Below are 18765 nucleotides of genomic sequence, written 5' to 3'. Positions count from 1 at the left end.
GAGACTCAGACAACGATCCTGCAGTCCTCGCACAGGCAGCTCTGGCTGCTGGCCATGGGGTCTCCAGCTGGGCGTCCCAGGGTGCCCTGGCCACGTCCTGGCATGGGTAGCCGCCTGCCAGCTCTGTTGAGCACTTCCCACTTTTATACCCGCTCTGGGGAATGCACCCCACCCCCTATGGGCTGTGGGGAAACGCAGCAGAGAAGAGCCAGTTGCAGCAGCGGCAGCCAAAGCCAGGGCTCCTCATGTGTGCAGAACTCGCTGCAGCATGGCTGGACGTTCTCTGCCCTGTGCTCACCGGCTGTTTGTCCAACCCCCTTCTCTCCTGCAGCCTCACTCCACATCCGCCCCCTTACCTTCCCCCTCCCTCCCAAGTAGCTGCACCCCTCTTAAGTGCCCCCCCACTTGCTGCCTTGCCATTGGTCGCTTTGCTGGGATGTTCTGCCCATTCCCCAAGTCTGCGCTGGCTATTGGTCCATGAGAACTGTCTGCGGTGCTGTGTCCGTACAGCGTCTAGCACAGCAGGGCCTGTTGGCACCATTGCAATGGACATGTTAACTAATAATACCCCCTTCCCCTCCTCAGGCAATGGAGCCTGCCAGTGCCCCTGGGGCGGGCAGGCCAGGAGAGACCTGCTGACAGGAGCCCAGCAAGCCAGTGCCAGGACCAGGGCTAGACTAGTCAGCTCCTACCTGCCTGCCGGTGCTTACCCCACCCTGCCCTTTGGGGCAGCCCACTTCCCTTGCAGACACATTCCTCTCTCTACCAGGTCTTTTACATTTCTGGGCTGATCAGCAGCTGCCACACTCTGCCCCAGAGTTAACTGCTTTTCAGGGCTGGTTGGGACGATCCCTGGGCAGCAGCGTGGGTAGAGCTCTGGGGTCTAACACCGATGCTGTCGGCATGGTTTCTTGCGGGGGGGTCTGGCCACGCCGCAAGGAGCTGCGTGGCCAAGGCTGTGCACCCAGGTGTGCAGTGAGCCATTCAGACGCCCCGGCGAGCTGCACATGGCAGCGATTCCCAAGCCATTCCCGGTGTGCTGGGGGGGCAGAGAAGCTGTGACACTGACCTGCAGGACTCTGCCCAGGCATGGCAGCAGCTGGGGGGCTTGAGTTCTTCCCCATGGCCTCGGGTGATGGCAGGTAGTCCGCGTCTGGGTCGCAGCAGCTGGTGTCCTCATGCAAGGTGATGATGGGGCTGGGCGTTAGCCTGGGATCCCCCAGACAGGCTCCCAGGTGGGGCGGAGGAGGGGTGAGCGGCAGGTACAGCACGCTAGGCTTCTTGGGGACGGGGGGTGGGACTTTGGCTTTCCTCTTCTCCCCCTCGGGTCCACGGGGGGCGCCGCTCCTCTCCAGCTGGGCCCTGGGCTCCTCCTCCAGGCTGCTCTGGGACAGTCGCTGCAGTCCTGAGAAAAAGATCCCTGGGCAACCCTGGGAGGGTGCCAGCGGAGAGGGGAGCTCTCCAGGGCTCCTGGCTTCTGGGCTCCTCTTAGGCTTGGGTTTGCGAATGACCATGTAGATGTCCTGCAGCCCCCTCTCCTGGGCAGAGGTGCCCTGCAGCATGGGCGGGGAGGTGGGAGATGCCAGGGTAGACTCCTCCTGCAGAGGTGGGGGCTTGGCCATGATGTTTGGGGGCCGTTTGGCCAGCGGTGGCTTCTCTGCCACGGGCGGCTTTGCTTTCCTTCCTGGAAGTGGTATGGCATCACCCTCATGCTCCTCGGCGCGGTCTGGGCTGTCCAGGTCATCCTCCGGCTCGGACCTGCTGACGGAGCGCAGGCGCACGGACCTCAGGTCCGACTGGGTGACCACGGGCATGACGGGCTGGATTGGGCTCGTCTTCGGGCCGAGCTTGGTCCCGAAGGTGGAGTCCGAATGATGCCTGCTCACCTTGGTCTTCCCCTTGAGTGAGATCTTCAGCCCAGAAAGGTCCAGGTGTGTCAGAGGTGTGATGGGCAGGTCGAAGGAGAGCCGGGATTTGGGGCTTTTTTCCATCGGTGATGGGGGGGGCAGGGAGGACTTCCTTTCGGGCACCAGCGGCCTCACCTTGACGGTCTGGTGGGGGGAATGCCCGAGAATTGCTGAGGTGGGGATGGTGGGCGTTGGGGTCTCCGACTGGCTGGAGTAGCCACTGGAGGGGGACATCAGCCTCACGGGCCGCCCTGGGGAGGAGCTCTTTAGCTCCACTTCCGCGGAGAGCTGGGAGGGCGTGGTGGCCCTGGAAATGGAGGGGGACGGGAGGGACTCAGAGCTGCCCTGGGCCTTTGTGCATTCGATCACAGTGGTACCTGTGGCAGTACTGGAACCGGACAGGGACCGGTAGGGATCGCTGGCTTTCCAGTCCGCAAGGCACCAGTCCTGGGAAAAACGTCCGCCGTCCAGGTCCCTGGTAGGAGGCACTGCTGTGTTACCCTGGGTGTCCATGGGCACCACACCACAGCCCTGAGGATCCAAGGGGAGACAAAGGCTCTTGGGCCGCAGCTCCTTCGGCAGCGCTGTGCCAGGCTCTGCGCTGAGCCCCTGCCCATCTTTAATCAGTGAGACGCTGCGCATGGGGGGAGACGGCTTCTTCTTCGCCTTCTTGAGAGAGATGCTCTTGGAGCGGCGCCTCCGCTGGGCATCCTGCTCCACCCCCAGGGAGATGTTGTCCGTGCTGGTGCTGCCCTCGGAGCTGGCACTGGGGTAGCTCAGGGCGTAGGTCCCGCTGCCTCTCCTGTTCTCAGGGTAGGTGATGTCCACAGAGCAGAGCGAGCCCGAGTCTGTGGGCACAGACAGCGACCTCTCGCGGAACGGGCAGGCCCTGCCCCCCAGCTCCAGCCGGGAGGGCGCAGCCCCCTCTGCTCCACTGGCCAGGAAGGTCACCTTGGCCTCTCTCCCCTCAGGTGTCTCGCTGCTGGCAGCGTTCAGTGTGGACTCTGGAGCAGTGCAGGGGAGCACACAGGGCCCATTGCTTCCTGGCTGCTCGTCTTTCGCGATGAAGAAGGAGGCCGCGCCATCGCAGCGCTCGGGCGAGCCCAGGCCTGGGGACCCCGGGGAGCCGCCGGGCGAGCGATACACTGCGTCCTCCTCGGCCGGGCTCAGGCAGTTGAAGGAAGCTGTGTTCCAGGGAGGGGAGAAGGTGGCGTCCTTTGGCCCATTGCAGGCAGGGCTGGTGCAGGCCACAGCTGTGCCCTCCATCCTGGCAGGAGGCTGGCAGCAGCGCGCCTGCAGGCCTCCCCCAAGGTCACTGAACGTCTTTCTCAGTGGCACTGCCGGCGGCTGCGGGGTGCAGGGATGCCGGGGCGCGCTCTTCCCATTTGCAGCCTCGGGGACAAAGCTGCAGGACACTGACTCCCCGATGGTCGCGTGCGGCGTGAACGTGGGGCCGTTGCTGTTGCCTGGAAGGACAGACACAAGAACAGGTCAGCGCTGAGCAAGCAGCTAGTGGAGCTCCAGCCGCAGGATGGGCCACCAAGCTGTGCACTCATCCACTGCCCACGGAGAGCCCTGGGAACCACGCTCACGCCTACCAGCAGCACACTCGGCGGGCGCCTGTCTGCTCTGCGCCCAGAGCCCCAGCTGGCCTGCGCTCTGACCTGCTACCGGGTGTCAGCGTGGTGCTGAGCTCTGTCTGGCCTCTGAACAGAGCGAGAGCTGGGCCCGCCCTGAACAGAAGGGACCCTCCACGCGACAATTTCTTTCTCCAATCATGCAAGCTGGGCTCAGCCGCCTGCAGCATCAGTGCCCAACTCTGCACAGTCCTGCGTTCATGTGGGGGAGTAATGGGGGAGGGCAGGCTGGGGGATGGATGAGCTGGGGTCAGAGCAGAGGACCCCCCACCCCCAGCTCCGCAGAAATCAGCCTGGGACCCACTCTGTCCTCCTGCCCCCATGGTGGAGCAAGAGACCCTGGACCTGCTCGGTCGGCTGCATTGGAGACTGTGGAAGGCCAGGGTTTCTGTAGGAATGACCCTGTTCCCCGGGGTCCAGGCAGACCCTTGGGGATGCACCAGCTTTAGGAGCCTGCACAGAGGGTTCCTCTGGGGAGGATCTGACCGGGGGGTTCCAGTCCGGACAAGCTGGCTATGCGGGTCCAAAGTGCATGTGCCCAGCCCTTGCCTTGCAGCAGAATGCACGGCTGGGGACTGCTGACTCCCAGAGCCACTGCTGGAGATGGTGGGGAACAGCAGTGCCCCAAATCCACCAGGGGCAGAGGAAGCGAATGCTGGGGAAAGCCAAGGGCCCTGCACTGGCACCTGTAGCTTATCCCTGAACATTAGGAAGGAGCCCAGGAATGAATCCCACAGGTGTTCCCAACGTTGCAGATTTAACATGACTGGATGCAAGCCCCCTTCGTGGGTGCAGGCTTTGGCATCGCTTCCCTAACCCCAGGGATGGGAGAGCATCCACTGTCCAGTACTGCCTGCTAGGCCCTGCGTTCCCCCGCGGTGAATCCACGCAGGCTTGCCAGTGCCAGAGGGGTTCCCCCCAGCGGGGCCAGAGCAGGGGCCTTTCCACTGGGGGTGGGGGAGGGCAGGAGCCCTGATAAAGGCATCACCCCTCACTGTCATCCCCCACTCCTAGGGAGGGAGGTACTTCACCCCACTGGTGACACTAGCCTCAGACTCGCCCTCACTCCTGAGTTAGCTGTTCAGAGCTCCCAGCAAACCGAGACACCCCCCCGCGCTCTGCTCCCCGCTCATCGCTAGAGCTTTCAGGGCAGAGCTCCCCACACAGCACAACAGCACCCGGGCTAAGGAAGGGCCAGGCCTGAGAAGCACAGAGCAGCCTCTGCTCCCAGGGACAGCCGTGCATGCAGCACCTCGCAGGACCTGGTTCCCTGGGTTGAGCACACGGAGCCATGTAGTTGCTGCTCCCCCAGGGACTCTTTGCTATGACCCAGCAAGGGCTGCAGGGCAGGAGCTCCTCCCCCCCCGGGACTGGCCAGGGCGGTGGGGGTGTTACGGCTGCAGTCAGGTTAGGCGCAGGATCTGGCTGGGCTGAAGTCTCACAAGCTGTTCTCACCAGGTTCTGGCCAAATCCAGCCTGCATCTGGAGACCGGGCCCCTCTGGACTGGAGGCAGCTGGACCCAGAATGGCAGGAGAGAGGTGAACTGGAGGCAACCTTCCCCCAGCCCACAATGGAGAGGGACTGGCAGGTGCCAGCCCCAGACCCAGTGCTCTGCTCAGTGCATCCTGGGCTGTAGGGTGGGGAAGTCTGACTGCTGTCTCCCCAGGCTCCTGTCTCCAAGCTGGGTCCCAATCCCAGCCACAGCTTCCTCCAGGGCCGGGCCTGGACCTCACAAAGCCCAATGTGGGTGGGGTGATGTTGTTATCCTGAGAGGTGTGGGGAGCAGGACAGGTCCCGAGACCCAAGGAGCCTCTCTTCCCGTGGCTTGCAGCGTGCCTAGGAGAGGGGAGCCCTCCTCACTCCTGAAAGGCCAGCCCACAGCATGGCTAGCAGCTCCTTCTGGCCTCTCTGAGATGGAGTACAGGCCAGCCGTGAGCGATCTCCCATCCCAGAGGAACCCTCCCTCCCTGCTACCTGTTGCCCAGACCAACCCAGCCAGCAGCACCAGCCCTGGTGGTGAGCAGAGCCAGGACTGGGCTGGGCTGCAGGGAAAGGGAATTCTCTGTGCCCAGGCTGCAGGACACACCCCCTGAGGTTCCCTCAGCTCCTTAGCACCAGCCAATGCTGCTGGGTGGCTCCTGACATCCTGTTCTGGAGTCGTGGAAGAGGCTGGACCCCAGGGCTGTGAGGTGTGACTCTGGGGAAGAAAGACAAGGAGGACTTGTGGCACCTTAGAGACTAACCAATTTATTTGAGCATCAGCTTTCGTGAGCTACAGCTCACTTCATCGGATGCATCCAATGAAGTGAGCTGTAGCTCACGAAAGCTTATGCTCAAATAAATTGGTTAGTCTCTAAGGTGCCACTAGTACTCCTTTTCTTTTTGCGAATACAGACTAACACGGCTGCTACTCTGAAATCTGGGGAAGAAGCTGCTTGTGCCACCAGAGATCTAGTTGTCATTTTACTTCCGCTCCTTTCCAAGAGCCAGTGTGAACAGAGCCCAAATTACCCCTAATCGCTTGTCAAGAGAGAGCATTTCACAGAGGAGCTGTCAGGCGCGTGTGAGCCCAGAACAAAAGCACTGGCTTCCTGGCAACAACTCCCCTAGCACTCCCAGCAACTGCACTAGCAAATCCAGCGGGGAGCCGATGCTGCAAACCAAGGGCCATCAGGGCAGCAGACCCTGAACTCCGTCCCCAGCCTGAGCTCCCCAGTACTCAGATCCAAGAGGAGCTGCACACCCACCTCTGCCAGTGCTCAGCACCCTCCAGCCAGGCCTCTGGCACTCACTTGGCGCACCCACACCCAGGGCCCTGAGAACTAGTGGGCACTTCAGAAAACGTGGGCCCAAATGACTGGCCCACGGTCACACGGCAAGGCACCAGCAAGGCCAGGAATCCCACCCCGGGCACCTGTTCCAGGCCCCTTCATGATGGACCAGCCAGCCCTGCTCCCCAGCTCAGGGTGTCAGGCTGTAGCTCCTGGGATCCTCCTCGTGGACTGGGGCAGCCAGGGAAATGGAGGACATGCCCCTGGAAGAGGGATTCTGGCTGCCTAGCCTCAGAGCTGGAGAAGGCTGATTAGATCTCTAAGCTGACCAGCCTGGCCTGAGCTCCCTAGGGTGGTAAATCAAGGCTCTGTGTGGAGCCCCAGGCTGCTCCTTCAGCTAGCACATCTCAGGCAGCGGGAGTGGCCCTGCCTGCAAATGAGGGCGGCCTGCAGTCGGCTCTGGCTGCATGGCCCCTAGCATGGCCTGGGGACACCTGCCCTTAGGAGCCACGTTCCTGGCAGTCCCCGAGTGCTCTCTAGCCTGGGACAGGGGAGAGTAGCTGTACAGTTGTCGTTGTCACCTTGGTCTCGCAGCGCGAGGTTAGGGAATCCGATAATGGTCCGTCTCCGCCGCAGCGTGGATTTGGGGTTCACCGCGGTCTCCGTGTTAAACAAGGAGTGCCGCGCACTCGCGTGCCTATCAAAGAGCTGTCCTGTAGCCAAAACAAACACACTGTACATGGCAGCAAGCAGGGGGCATGGAGAACGCCTGGCCCGGCCCTGGCCCAGCTACTCAGGCCACCTTCTCCCTGCGTTAGCTCCCCAACTCGCTTGCCTAAAGCTGCGTTGTACTAAAGTGAATTTGGCTCTTGGGGTTTATAACAAAGGGCTCTGCCCTTTCCCCCGCATTGTTCCCGTTCCTGCGTGAGCACGAGGGCTCTATGCTGGAGCACGCAGGCAGCCGTGGGGCGAGGCCCGGGTAGGGAGGGGGTTCCAGGGTTCATGAGTGGTGTTTGGGAAGGTCCCGGGCATGGTGGGGGGTCACACTAAGAAACTGCAAGCACCAGCACAGCAACACAGACAGTGGGCTGCTGTCCTGGAGCCAGGCAGGCTGCAGGGCAGCACATGTGGCAAGGGGTGGGGACACTCACAGAACAAGGAGTGTGGTCACGTGTGTATGTATTTACACATGTGTGAGTGTGAGACAGAGACGGGGTATAGCGTTTTGGGCCTGTGCTTGGGACGCGTGCATCGGTCATGAGTGATATACTCCAGGGGAGTCCTGTGGGTCACCCACATGCTGTCTGCCCACCCCCACTCTGCTTTCGCCAGGGACTCCAGACAAGCCGCTCTGCAGACCTGTCACTCAGCCAGAGAATGTTTATGGGCATTATCTGGAGGTGTCCGACTCTCATGGGCCCCACTGCATGGCCTCGGGAGAGGAGTATGAAGACCCCCAGAAAGGCGCTGACAGGGCAGACACCAGGTCACAAGCCACAGGGCTAGAAACCAAGGCCTTGTCCCACTGGAAAGGGCACTGCTAGCTCCCTATGGCATCGAGCTCAGGTGTGTGTCAGCAAGCGGCCCTCACCCACGGTTTGGAGTACTGGACTTTGGGGAAGGCGCCCGCATCCCATCTCCCTAGGTGGCAAGCCAATGGCCATTTTATAATTGCCTGCTGGACAAAGGGGGCAGGTGGTCAGGCCAGCCCCTGCTCTCTGCTCCGGGAGCCGGCCCTGGTAGCCCAGGGCAGGCTCCAATGGGTGGGTGAGGGTCACTCTTGGGCATGGCCAGGCAGTGCTGCCTGAGGGGGCTGTGGCTGCCAAGGGCCAGCAATGGCAGCGCCAGAGAAGCAGGTCACCCCCGGCGTGCAGCCGCATTTCTCCCCCCTACCCACCCCCGGGCTGCTGGTGACTGGCCAGGCAGCTGAGGGGTCGATGCCAGGAGCAAGTTGGTGCTCAGGGAGAGGGGCTGGTTAGCAGCGAAATGCAGGCCTTTGGAGAGAGATGGCGTGATGGATGGGTAAATGACTCCAGGGGGGCCTCACACATGCTGCTGGGCAAGCCAGCCAGGGGGAATACAGAGACAACGGAGACACGCTGATGGAGACACAATGTATCGGAAGCCACTGAGACCCATCCCCCCAGCTTGGGGACCCTGGTGCTGGGCAGGAGGGCTCAGGGGCAGCCCAGTGACAAACGGGCAGAGACACGCTCTGCAGGTTCTCCCCACAAGAGGGGCTCTGGCCACACAGCTCAGAGCCCCCTGGGCCGGGCTGAGGGCCTGGCTCCAGGCGTCCGATGGGGTGTGAAGGGAGGAGTCAGGGGGCTGAGCAGGCTCCTCTGGGGCTCCGTGCAGGCCTCGTGCAGCTCCAGCCTGATCTCCAGCAGGGCCTTATAGCAGCCTGGACATTGCTAGGGAGGCCAGCGGGAGGGTGCAGGGGTATGTGTCCTCCCAGCCAGCTGTGGGGCAGAGTGCTCACGCAGTGCCTGGGGAGGAGGGCATGGGGGGTGGGGGAGCTAGTTTCCTCCAGAAGCCAGGTAGTTTGGTGCTGCTGAAGGCCCCACGCTGAGCGGAGCTGCTGCCCGCAGCCAGGGCCCTACAGCCTCATGTTCCTGCCGAACACATGAGTTCTCCTGCATGGATGGATGGATCCCAAGCACTGGGAGAACCAAGGTGACAACAGAACACACTGACCGGTTAGCTCAGAGATACTCGTTAGATGATGCAGATGAGACTGGATTAACTTAATGACGTGGCTAGCCGGTCAAAAATGAAGGGTGATGTTACGGGTGGTAAAATACATGAACAAAGCACAGAAATGCTGCCCTGCAAACTGCCCCCTGAGGGCTCTCCTCGGCCTGGCTACTGAACATGACCCCGGCCTCTGTACAACCCACAGCACATGTGGGCCAATAGCATCACTGCAGGCCACCCTTGCCTCCCTGGGCCTGGCTCTGCCTCCCCACATTGCTGCAGCCTAGCCCCGCCTCCATGTGCCTGGCCCTGCCTCCTCACACTGCTGCAGGCCAGCCCCACCTCCTGTGCCTGGCCCTGCCTCCCCACATTGCTGCATTTCGGTTTTACAGGACCTTTGCACTTTCCCTGGCGGTGGCATCACAGCGCCCGGGGCTCAAAGCCAGCCAGTGCTGTGCCCACAGCCGCCCCGTGCAGGCCGCAGAACCCCAGCGCCACTGCTGGGAGCTGACTGGACAGATTTAACCTCTTGCCCCCCATGCTCCTACACATGCTTCCCAGGGGGCCTGGAAAGGGCACAGCCCTACCAGAGACATTGATGGGGACAATGTTGGCTTGGATGGAGCAGGATTGGTGCCACCTCTTCTCCTCCACGGTGGGCAGAGGGAAGGCTCGGGTCCAGGCCGGCTGCTTGTCTGGGGTGGTGGGCAGGCTCAGGAATGGCTCTGGGGGCCTCACACCCAGTGTGGTGGCCTCATCCTCATTCACTCGCCGGGCCGCGGGCTGTCAGGGAACAAAGGAAATGGATTGAGACACCAGTGTCCTGGTGGGGTGATAACAAGTGTGGGGAAGGTGGGAAGGGAGGGATTGTGGGAGTGTGGGGGAGAAAGGGGAGCATGTGGGGAGCAGGAGTGACTGTGTGTGTGGGGAGGAATCTAGTGCTCAGAATGAGGGACTGAGTGATGGCTTGAGTCAAAAACCTTGTAGGCAGGATTATCCTTCCCTCCTGTGCCACTCCCGACCCACAGTCCCCAGCAATCCCAGCTCAGGGCAAGCTCTGCCAGTGCCCCTCACTCCTGACCCACAGCCCCCAGCTACCCCAGCCTGTCGCTCTCCCCTACCATCAGCTCTGCCGATGCCTCTCACTCCCGAATCACAACCCCCCCCGCCCCACCTACTGCTCTGCAGTAACCTCTCTGGGTGACCTCAGGCAGAGTTGGTACCCTGTGTCCCTGAGCCCATGGCCGCAGGAAGGCTGCTGAGATGCAGTGCCTTGGGGTTCTCTCTGTACAGAGATGGACTCACCATAAACACGAACTCCAGGCGCTTGGCGGGCAGGGCCCTGGGAGAGGGCTCAGGGGGCGCGTCCAGGGGCAGGTGGCTGGCGTTCCTGAAGGTCTGACCAGTGACCCTGGCCTCTGTATACTGCTCCTCATACTCCTCTGAAATACAAGCAGCCAGGGCATTTCCACAGTTGGCGGATTGGGATGCGCTCTGCCCTCTCCACCCCATTGCTGAGCCAAAGGCTAGTGGGACATGCACTGGGCATGTGCCAATAATGCACTCTCTGGGCCCCTTGCACAGCAATGGGGCCCTGCTCTCTGCCCCCCCCCTCGCACATGGGGAGAAGAGCCCAGAGGAGCTCCCAGCTCCTCCCGAGTGCTCCACAAAGCGCCGCCCAGCCTGGCTAGCTGGCAGCCCTGCTGCGGGCAAACCTCTGCTCGCTGTCTGTGCTGGACACCTCATCCTCCCATCCCCAGGCCTGTATTCGTGTCACCACTGGAGCTGTGTGGGGCAGGGCCTGGCCTAGTGCTGCCTGGCTGCCCGGCCCCAGGGCGCTGGACAGGTGCCTGCAGCAATGCACATGGGAGCCACTGCTCCAGGTGCTCCCAGGTCTCTCTGGGGGCGGCGGCAGCTCCTGAGAATTGGTGGGCACAGCAGCCTTGTGCTGGCCTCGTGCAGCTGCACGGGGGGAGTGCCAGCACATGGACATGGCTTCTGGCCTCTGGGCATCAGCCCCATGTGGGTATTCTTCCTCCTCAGCTAGTAAGCCACGTGCTTTAACAGGCAGAGGAACCAGACAACTGCCCTGGCTGGAGGAAGCGGCTCTTGCTGGGACCCACGTGTTTCTAACAGACCCACATGGCCCCACACCCTGCAGGAGGGTCTGGAAGGTTTGGGGGGGATGAGAGGAGGGAGCAGCTGATGCCAATCTCACAAGAGGACAGGGAGAAGGGAGCACTCCACCTTCTCCTGTCAGCAATGGGTCAGTCTGTTCCCTGCTCCCCCCTCCCCCCTGGGTGCAACGGGTCAATCTGCTTCCTGCCCCCCTCCCCATTGGTCACTCTGCTCCCTGCTTCCCCCTTCCCTCCTGTGTCCGATGGGTCAGTCTGCTCCCTACTTCCCCCACCCCAAGGATCACTCTGCTCCCTGCTCTCCCCTCCCCTCCTGTCAGCAATGGGACAGTCTGCTCTCTGCTGCCCCCTGCATGCCAGGAGCTGCGGAAACAGCCTGCACCCGCATCCCATGGGTGTGTCTTGGCCGAGAGCCAGCCCGGCAGCCCCAGCCCTCCCCTCAGCACGGAGTACCTTGCAGCAAACTCTGGAGATTGAACTGGGCCTCCTGGTGCAGCTCCTCCACGCAGGGCGACCTGCCCGCAGCCAGGAACACATTCACGGGCTGTTGCCATGGCAATTTGGAGTGGGGCGTTTTCTTGCTCTCCAGGTCCAAGTTAGAGGTGGCTGCAGACAGGAGAGGAGGGGTGAGACACGGGCTGCAGCTCCCCAAACCCTGTCATCCCTCCCCAGCCAAGGGTGAGCTGCAAGCCCGGAGCCCAAGGCCCCGACGTGCTCACCGGGGACACAGCCCTTCATCAAGGGCAAATTAAGCCTGGCTGTGGTGGTGGTGTCAGTGTTGTTATCCCCATGCTAGGAGGGGGAAACTGAGGCAGATAGGTGTTGGGACCTGCCCAAGGTCATATGATAAATGGATGATTCAGCTGGGAACAAAACCCCGGTGCCCTGAGTCACGGACCCTGGCTCCAGCCCACATCCCCTCCCTCCCTGCCCACCAACGAGCCTCTAACCCAACGCCTGAAGCAGCAGCATGGCCTGACACCAGGCACCAGACTATGAGCCAGGAAGGCTGGGTTCTGTTCCCAGCTCTGCCACTGCTCACTGGGTGCCTCAGTTTCCCCTCTGTAGCATGGGGTTTCTGGGCTGTCCTGGCTTTGCAAGGCACTTTGGGCTCTAGGGATGGACAGTGCCGGCTGTTATTCTCCAGCCCCCTCCTAGAGTGCAGGGGTCAGGCCTCACGTCAACAGAAAAGAACCGCACAGGATTTGAGGCAATCACACCAGCCAGGCACTGGCTGTAATAAACAATGCACATACGGACTCTCGCTAGCAAACAAACAGCTCCTCCCCCCCGGCCCTGACACCCCAGTTTGACCCTACACCACAATGGTACTGGAGCTTGCTTTGGGTTTTCCTGCCTGCTTTTCACCCTGGCGCCACTAGATGGCACTAAATAGCAGCAGACCAAACTGCAGGCACAATCTCTCCAGCTACACAGTCCCTGAAATTCAACCACCACACAGTGAACAAACCAGCAGACAAAGGGGCGCCATCACAGTCCTCAACCGCGATGACTACAGCAACAAGGCCAAGCAACAACTCTCCAGCACCACCTGCCATAAAGAACTCAGAGACCCCACACCACAGTCTACCCAGGAATTTAAGGGATATCATCGAATCCTTCCCCAAACAACTCCAAGAGAAACTCGACAACCTCATTCCCACGAACCCATCCCAAAGACCTTCTACAGACAAGGGACCCCAGGCAGACCCATCATATCTGGCCATGGAATCCTTGCTGAAGGAATATGGGGACTCATAGAACCATCCTCGGACAAAGGGCTGGCTTCCTCCAGGACCAGGGTGGACAAAAATCAATTATTTAAAAAAAATATAAAAAAAATTGGATTTTTTTTTACTTACATTGGATTTTTTTGATAAAATGCTTTTTGAGGAAAAAAACCTATCTAAAGATAGTTTTAATTAAGATACACTATAGCTCAAAGATATCTCATCATGGAATAGGGATTATAAATTATAATTCTATAGTATAAGACAATCTATTCATGTAACGTTTAAGAAAAGTTTTGTAAATGAGTTCCAATAGTTCATGGATTAGGGACCCCATTTTATGGGGTTCCACAGGCTTCTATATAGATTATTTAGATTAATCTTTCTATCTACTCAATGGGACTCAGTGCTCAGTCTAGAAGATACCATCAGAGATGCTTAGTTTTGCAGTTCTCAAACTGTGGATTTGTCTCCCCAGAGGTAACATGCTTGTTAACAGCAAAAATGTTTTTAAATAAATAAATATTATATAGAGGTGAGAAATAACAGACCTCAACTCTATTGTGCCTCTGCAAATTTGCGTACACAAAGTCAATCCCTTATCTCTCTCTAAAAGTGCAAAGTTTCAGAAAGTTCAATGAATAGAAGATTGTTGGGGGCGGAATAGATCTGGACAAGGAAAAGAAGTCTGGAGAGAAATGTGAGAAGCGAGGGATATATGCTTGTTTTGTTAAAATATTATATGTTTGCTGTTGAAGAAAAAAATCCAGAATACTTAACGTTGTTGTTTTAGTTAAATAAAATGATTTAAATGTCTGTCTGGTGATGTTCTCCTCCTAATACAGCATGGCAAGAAAATATTCCAAATATTAATGATTAACCTGTTGAATTGGAGATAGTTCACCTCCCAATGACTTCATAAATATCTGCTTCAATTACCTTTGGAAATGAAATAGCCAAACAGTCATTCATTTTCTGATTTTGCTGTAAAACTAATCTGAAAAGTTTTCAAAATAAATCACTGTTTAAAATGTATAGTGTGTACCTTCTAAAAATGGAACCTACATCTATCTCTGAGTTGTGAAGAATATGTATTAAGGCTATAACAACCAACAAGAATGCACTTTTATGTAGAAAACCATGATTAAATCGAGTCTTCCTGACTAGTGATTTAAATCATGATTTAAATCAATTTGATTTAAATCAAATCCACCCTGTCCAGGACACAACTGGCTTCTTCCAGAAACTCTGCAACATTAATAACCTTCCTCAGAACACCATCCTTGCTACCATGCATGTCACCTCCCTATATACCAACAACCCTCACAATGACAGCATCACTGCCTGCCTCAACTGTCTACAAGACAATAGACACCCCTCAGACACCACCCCCAAAACAGCACCAGACTCATCTATTTCATCCTCACCCATAACTATTTTACATTCAACAACAAACACTTTGTCCGAACCATGAGAACAGCCAACGGTACTAGGATGGCTCCCCAGTAGGCCACGGTCTTCATGGGCCACCTCGAGGAAGAATGTATCTCCTGGACAAATGCACCACGAAACCTGAAATACATCAATGATATTTTCATGTTCTGGACAGAACATCTAAACTCCCTCATAGATTTCTATCACAACTTCAGCAACCACCATGCATCCATTAAACTCTCTCTGGAACACTCCCACACTAGCCTCAACTTCCTGGACACCACAGTCAGCTTCACCTATGCAACCCTACAGATATATACAAGAATCCCATAGATCACCACACTTATCCCACAGATCTGGTAACCACCCCAAACACATCAAGAAATCTTGTTGCTACAGCCAGGCACTCAGATACCACAGAATATGCTTGGAGGAGAAAGTCACGGATATACACCTTAACCCACTTAAAATCGCCTTCACCAAACAAGGAGATGCCATCTTGAGAAGATCGCATCATGGAATGGGCCACCCACATACCCAGAGAGAACCTTCAATATGGAAATAAAACCCCTTCTGACCACACACCCCTAGTGGTCACCCACCACTCTTCACTGGAACCTAGAGGGGGTATCATTAAACAATTACAACCCATACTCGATGGGGACCCCATCCTGAAATAAATCTTTCCTGAACCCCCTCTTCTGGCTTTCAAACAACCCCCCAACCTCATCAGTAGCAAGCTCCCCACAATCCAGGACCGACCAACTCAAAGCCGCACCAAACCCTGTCAGAACAACAGATGCAAAACCTGAAGACGTAGCTCCACTGCTGGGATTATCATTTCCCACAATACACCTTTCAAGATCCATAGGTCCTACCCATCCATGCCTGTCACAACGTGTGGTGTACCTCAGCCAGTGCACTGAACGCCCCAAACAAAAACAATTGGGTGAGTGAAGCCAGACAATCACTGTGCTCTCGAATGAACTCACACAGACAAAAACACCCTATCACCCATGGGCCAACACTTTTCACAAAACAATCACTGTATCACTCTCACACCTGTACAACACCTTCAAAAGACGAGCCCGGGAGCTTAAATTCATGACTAGACACTAAAAATCATAGACTCAACAGACACATTGGATTCATGGCTTATTACAACAATCAGATATCCGCCCACTAACAACTGTCTTTTTAATTTCTTATTTTTCTCCTCTCTGTTCCTTTCTTCCCTGTGTCTGCAGGGGTGTTTACAGGCCACTTCACCTTGAATGGTCCCTTGAAATATGTACTAACTACTTATGCTAAACAATGTGTTCTATCTTGTATTTAGCTGTGACACTCTGAATACATTTCCCATACATGAAGAAGAACTCGGTGTAGCTCATGTTGTGTGCGTGGCTGTTCCAAGCTGCTGTGCGCTGCCCCGAGGTGGGCGCATGTCCCTGGGACCCCTGGCATGCTTGATATTCTCCGTAACAGTGCTGGTGCCCTGCTCTCTGCAGGGAGAGACTCCTGTGACTGGCTTCGCCCCAGGAAGTGGACAGGACCATGCACAAGGTGCTGGGCTGGCTAAGCACAGAGCTCTCTTTGCAGGGAAGCGGCTGGACAGAACGGGAAGCGGATTTCCTGCTGAGAATGTTTTCCTGCCAGTGTGATTAGCACAGGGATGGCCGGGGGGGGGGGGGGGGGGCGGGGAGGAGGGGAAGGGCATGAGAGCCCTGCCCAGCTGTCCCTGGGCTCAGTGAGCCCAAGTCACTGGCTATGCCTCTGACCCCAGTGGCCCAGACCCAGAGGAGATTCATTGCTCACTTTGCTCCTGCTGGCCTGGGTGGACCCCTGACAGTAGAACTCCAGTAACAACAGTTAGCTCCCAAAGTGCTGTGCAATCCACAGGATCTGTGTACAAAATCCACCGCCCTGAGACACCAAGTACTCAGGAGCTGCAGGCAAGGGGAAAGCTCAGCCCCAGCTCTGCTTCCTGTTGCTTGTGCCTTAAAACATGGACACTTTTACAGCAGAAGAAATTGTTCATTAATCTTTCGTGCCAACCAGAATCTCCCCTGCACCCTTAGGCCCAGTAAGGCCCAGCTCAGCCCAAGCAGACCTGCCAGGGTTCTTGGGTCTGAAGAAGATCTACAAAACAAGCCAAGTTTGAAGCAAGTCAGTGGTGCAGCTGGAGAGGGCTAGAGGCTGGCGAGAGCTTTGTGTGCCATTGCTTTGATCGATTAAAAAGGCAAGCAGGGCCGACAGGGCTCAGTGGTGCCACCCGCACCCTCAGGTCAGAGCAGGGACGGGAGTGTCTGCCAGGGCACTCACATGCGACTGAATCCCACTACCCCCATGGGCGGGGGGCAAGCTCCCCCTTGATCCTCACTTGTCGGAGCCAACAGAGTTGTCCAGGGATCGAGCCCCGCCCCACCCCAAGCACGGCTGGGGCTGGAGAGAGGGAACTTGGAAAGTGGCACCCGCTTGGGGACCCTCTGTCAGAGGCCCCATCCTAACAGCATGCACCCAGGCACCTCTGCCAGGCAGCCCAATGCCCCTCTGCAGGCACTGCCGGGCTCCTCTGCCAGGTATGCCCAGGCCCCTCTGCCAGGTATCCACACCCCCCTCCTGCATCCTCTGCCAGGTAAACCCAGACCTGTCTGCACCCTGTGCCAGGTGTGCAGATCACAGCCTCTCTGCAAATGTGGCCCCTGACCTAGCACAACCCAGCACATCTCTCCAAGGCAGGCTCTGTGGAGACCACCCCAGCTCTGCAGCATGAGGCTGCCCCACGGCTCCTGGGCCATCACATCTCTGTGCACTCGCTCGGGGTGGGGGGGGGGAAGAGGCGGGGGCTCTGCACTGACAGGAAGAGCGGGTATGAACACTGCCACACTCAGCACACCTCAAGGTGGGTTCGTGTCACCTGCTTGAGTTACACCCCAGCTCAGCCGAGGCCCGCGGTGGCTGCTGGCTGCCCTGATCCCAGTCCGATTGCACAGAGACAGCCGAAGTGGAGCCCAACGCATTGAGCCTGGGAGACCCATCCCCCAAGCCCACCCTGGGAGCCCCTGTGGCTCAGGTCCTGCACTGGCCCCCTGTGTTCTGAGAGCGGTTGCATCCACAGCCAGACTTTGTGGCCGGTCTCTGTCTCCCAGCACCCTGTCTTTGGGGGGCGCTGGGGGCCGACACATGTATCTGGGGGTCCCCTTCCCCCTCTCCCAGCCTGGTCCAAGGATGCTGAGTCCCCAGCTGGGAGCTGCTCCTGGCCGCTCTCTTCCCGCTCTGCGTGGGCTCTGAGCTCTGCGGGGCAGAGGCACGGTGCCAGCTGTTGTGGGAGGGCTCCTGGCTCATTATCGCTGCAGGAAGCCCAGCACCAGGCTGCCATGCACGGCTCCCCTAATGACCACCCAGCCTCTTTACAGCCGCCGTGCCACTGGCGCATTGAGCAACACACCCTGCCCTGCCCTGCCCAGACGCTCACAGCCGCAAGCAGGGTCACACGAGGCCACCTGGAAATGGCCTGGTCTGCACCCTGCCCAGCCCAGAGCAGGAGGAAAAGGGTATTGTTCCTACCCACAATGCACCGCACCCGGGCCAGCGCACAGAGCTGGCCTTGGGAGGCCTGAAGGGGAACAGGACAGTCTTCAAGGACCCTTCCTTTGCCCTCAGGTCTTCACCACACGCACCTCTACACAATGTACCCTGCACACACGTACACGACAGGCCTGTCCTGAGACACGTGCACATGGAAATGCATGCACAGAACACACTTGCGTGTACAAGTGCACACAGGTACACACACCCCCATTCACACAGAGGTATACACACCCCCAGAGACATGTATTCACACACACACACCCGGCATACACACACACACGCGGCATGCACACACCCATTCACACAGATATACACACACCGAGACGTATTTACACACACAAATATACAGACACACAGGTATACATACGCATTTACAGAGGTATACACATGCACACATGGGTATACACACACAGACACCCACTCACTCAGAGGTATACACACACATTCACATAGAGGTACGCACACACAGGTATGCACAAACACACACACATCCACGATTTGCATGTGTGTGTAAGTGTCTCCCACAAACGAGCCCCTTCGGCAAGGCTCTGCTCACTAAGGCCTTGTCTACCCTAGGGCTGGCTGCCGTGGGATGCCCAAGGGGTGCAGGGCTCCTGACAGCAGCACAGGGGCAGCTGGGTCTGGATGCCACGCGCTTGCCTCACTTCCCCGTGTAACCCACAAGAACTAGGAGGCAAGGGGAAAAAGAAGCCAAAGGTGCATTAGCAAGCCAGGGTTGCATACACAACCGAGGTAAGGGATGCTTGGGAGCCCCTGGCAGTCCCCTACAGCCCGCACACAGCCCATGGCAGCAGGGCCCAGACAATTCCCCTCCCATTCCATGTCAGACCACTTAGCTGAG

At 58.0% G+C, this 18765-nt stretch overlaps 1 protein-coding gene across 4 annotated transcripts in view; it reads right to left on the bottom strand.

The window, feature by feature from the left end:
• Window positions 1–18765, bottom strand: part of NHSL2 (NHS like 2) — a 150780-nt gene that overhangs the window by 11731 nt on the left and 120284 nt on the right. For 3 of the 4 annotated variants that reach the window (XM_043522183.1, XM_043522184.1, XM_043522182.1), the window contains exons 2-6: window positions 11602–11754; window positions 10319–10455; window positions 9601–9796; window positions 6898–7029; window positions 1070–3373 (exon numbers count right to left, since the gene is read on the bottom strand). In XM_043522183.1, coding sequence (XP_043378118.1) covers window positions 1070–3373; window positions 6898–7029; window positions 9601–9796; window positions 10319–10455; window positions 11602–11754 — 2922 coding nt within the window. Of the gene's footprint in view, window positions 1–1069; window positions 3374–6897; window positions 7030–9600; window positions 9797–10318; window positions 10456–10998; window positions 11144–11601; window positions 11755–18765 lie in introns of those variants that run through there. The other variant, XM_043522185.1, reaches the window with a different exon arrangement.

This window comes from Chelonia mydas, chromosome 9 (assembly GCF_015237465.2).
Source record: "Chelonia mydas isolate rCheMyd1 chromosome 9, rCheMyd1.pri.v2, whole genome shotgun sequence".
NCBI lineage: Eukaryota > Metazoa > Chordata > Testudines > Cheloniidae > Chelonia > Chelonia mydas.
This window is presented reverse-complemented; position numbering and strand designations above follow the sequence as displayed.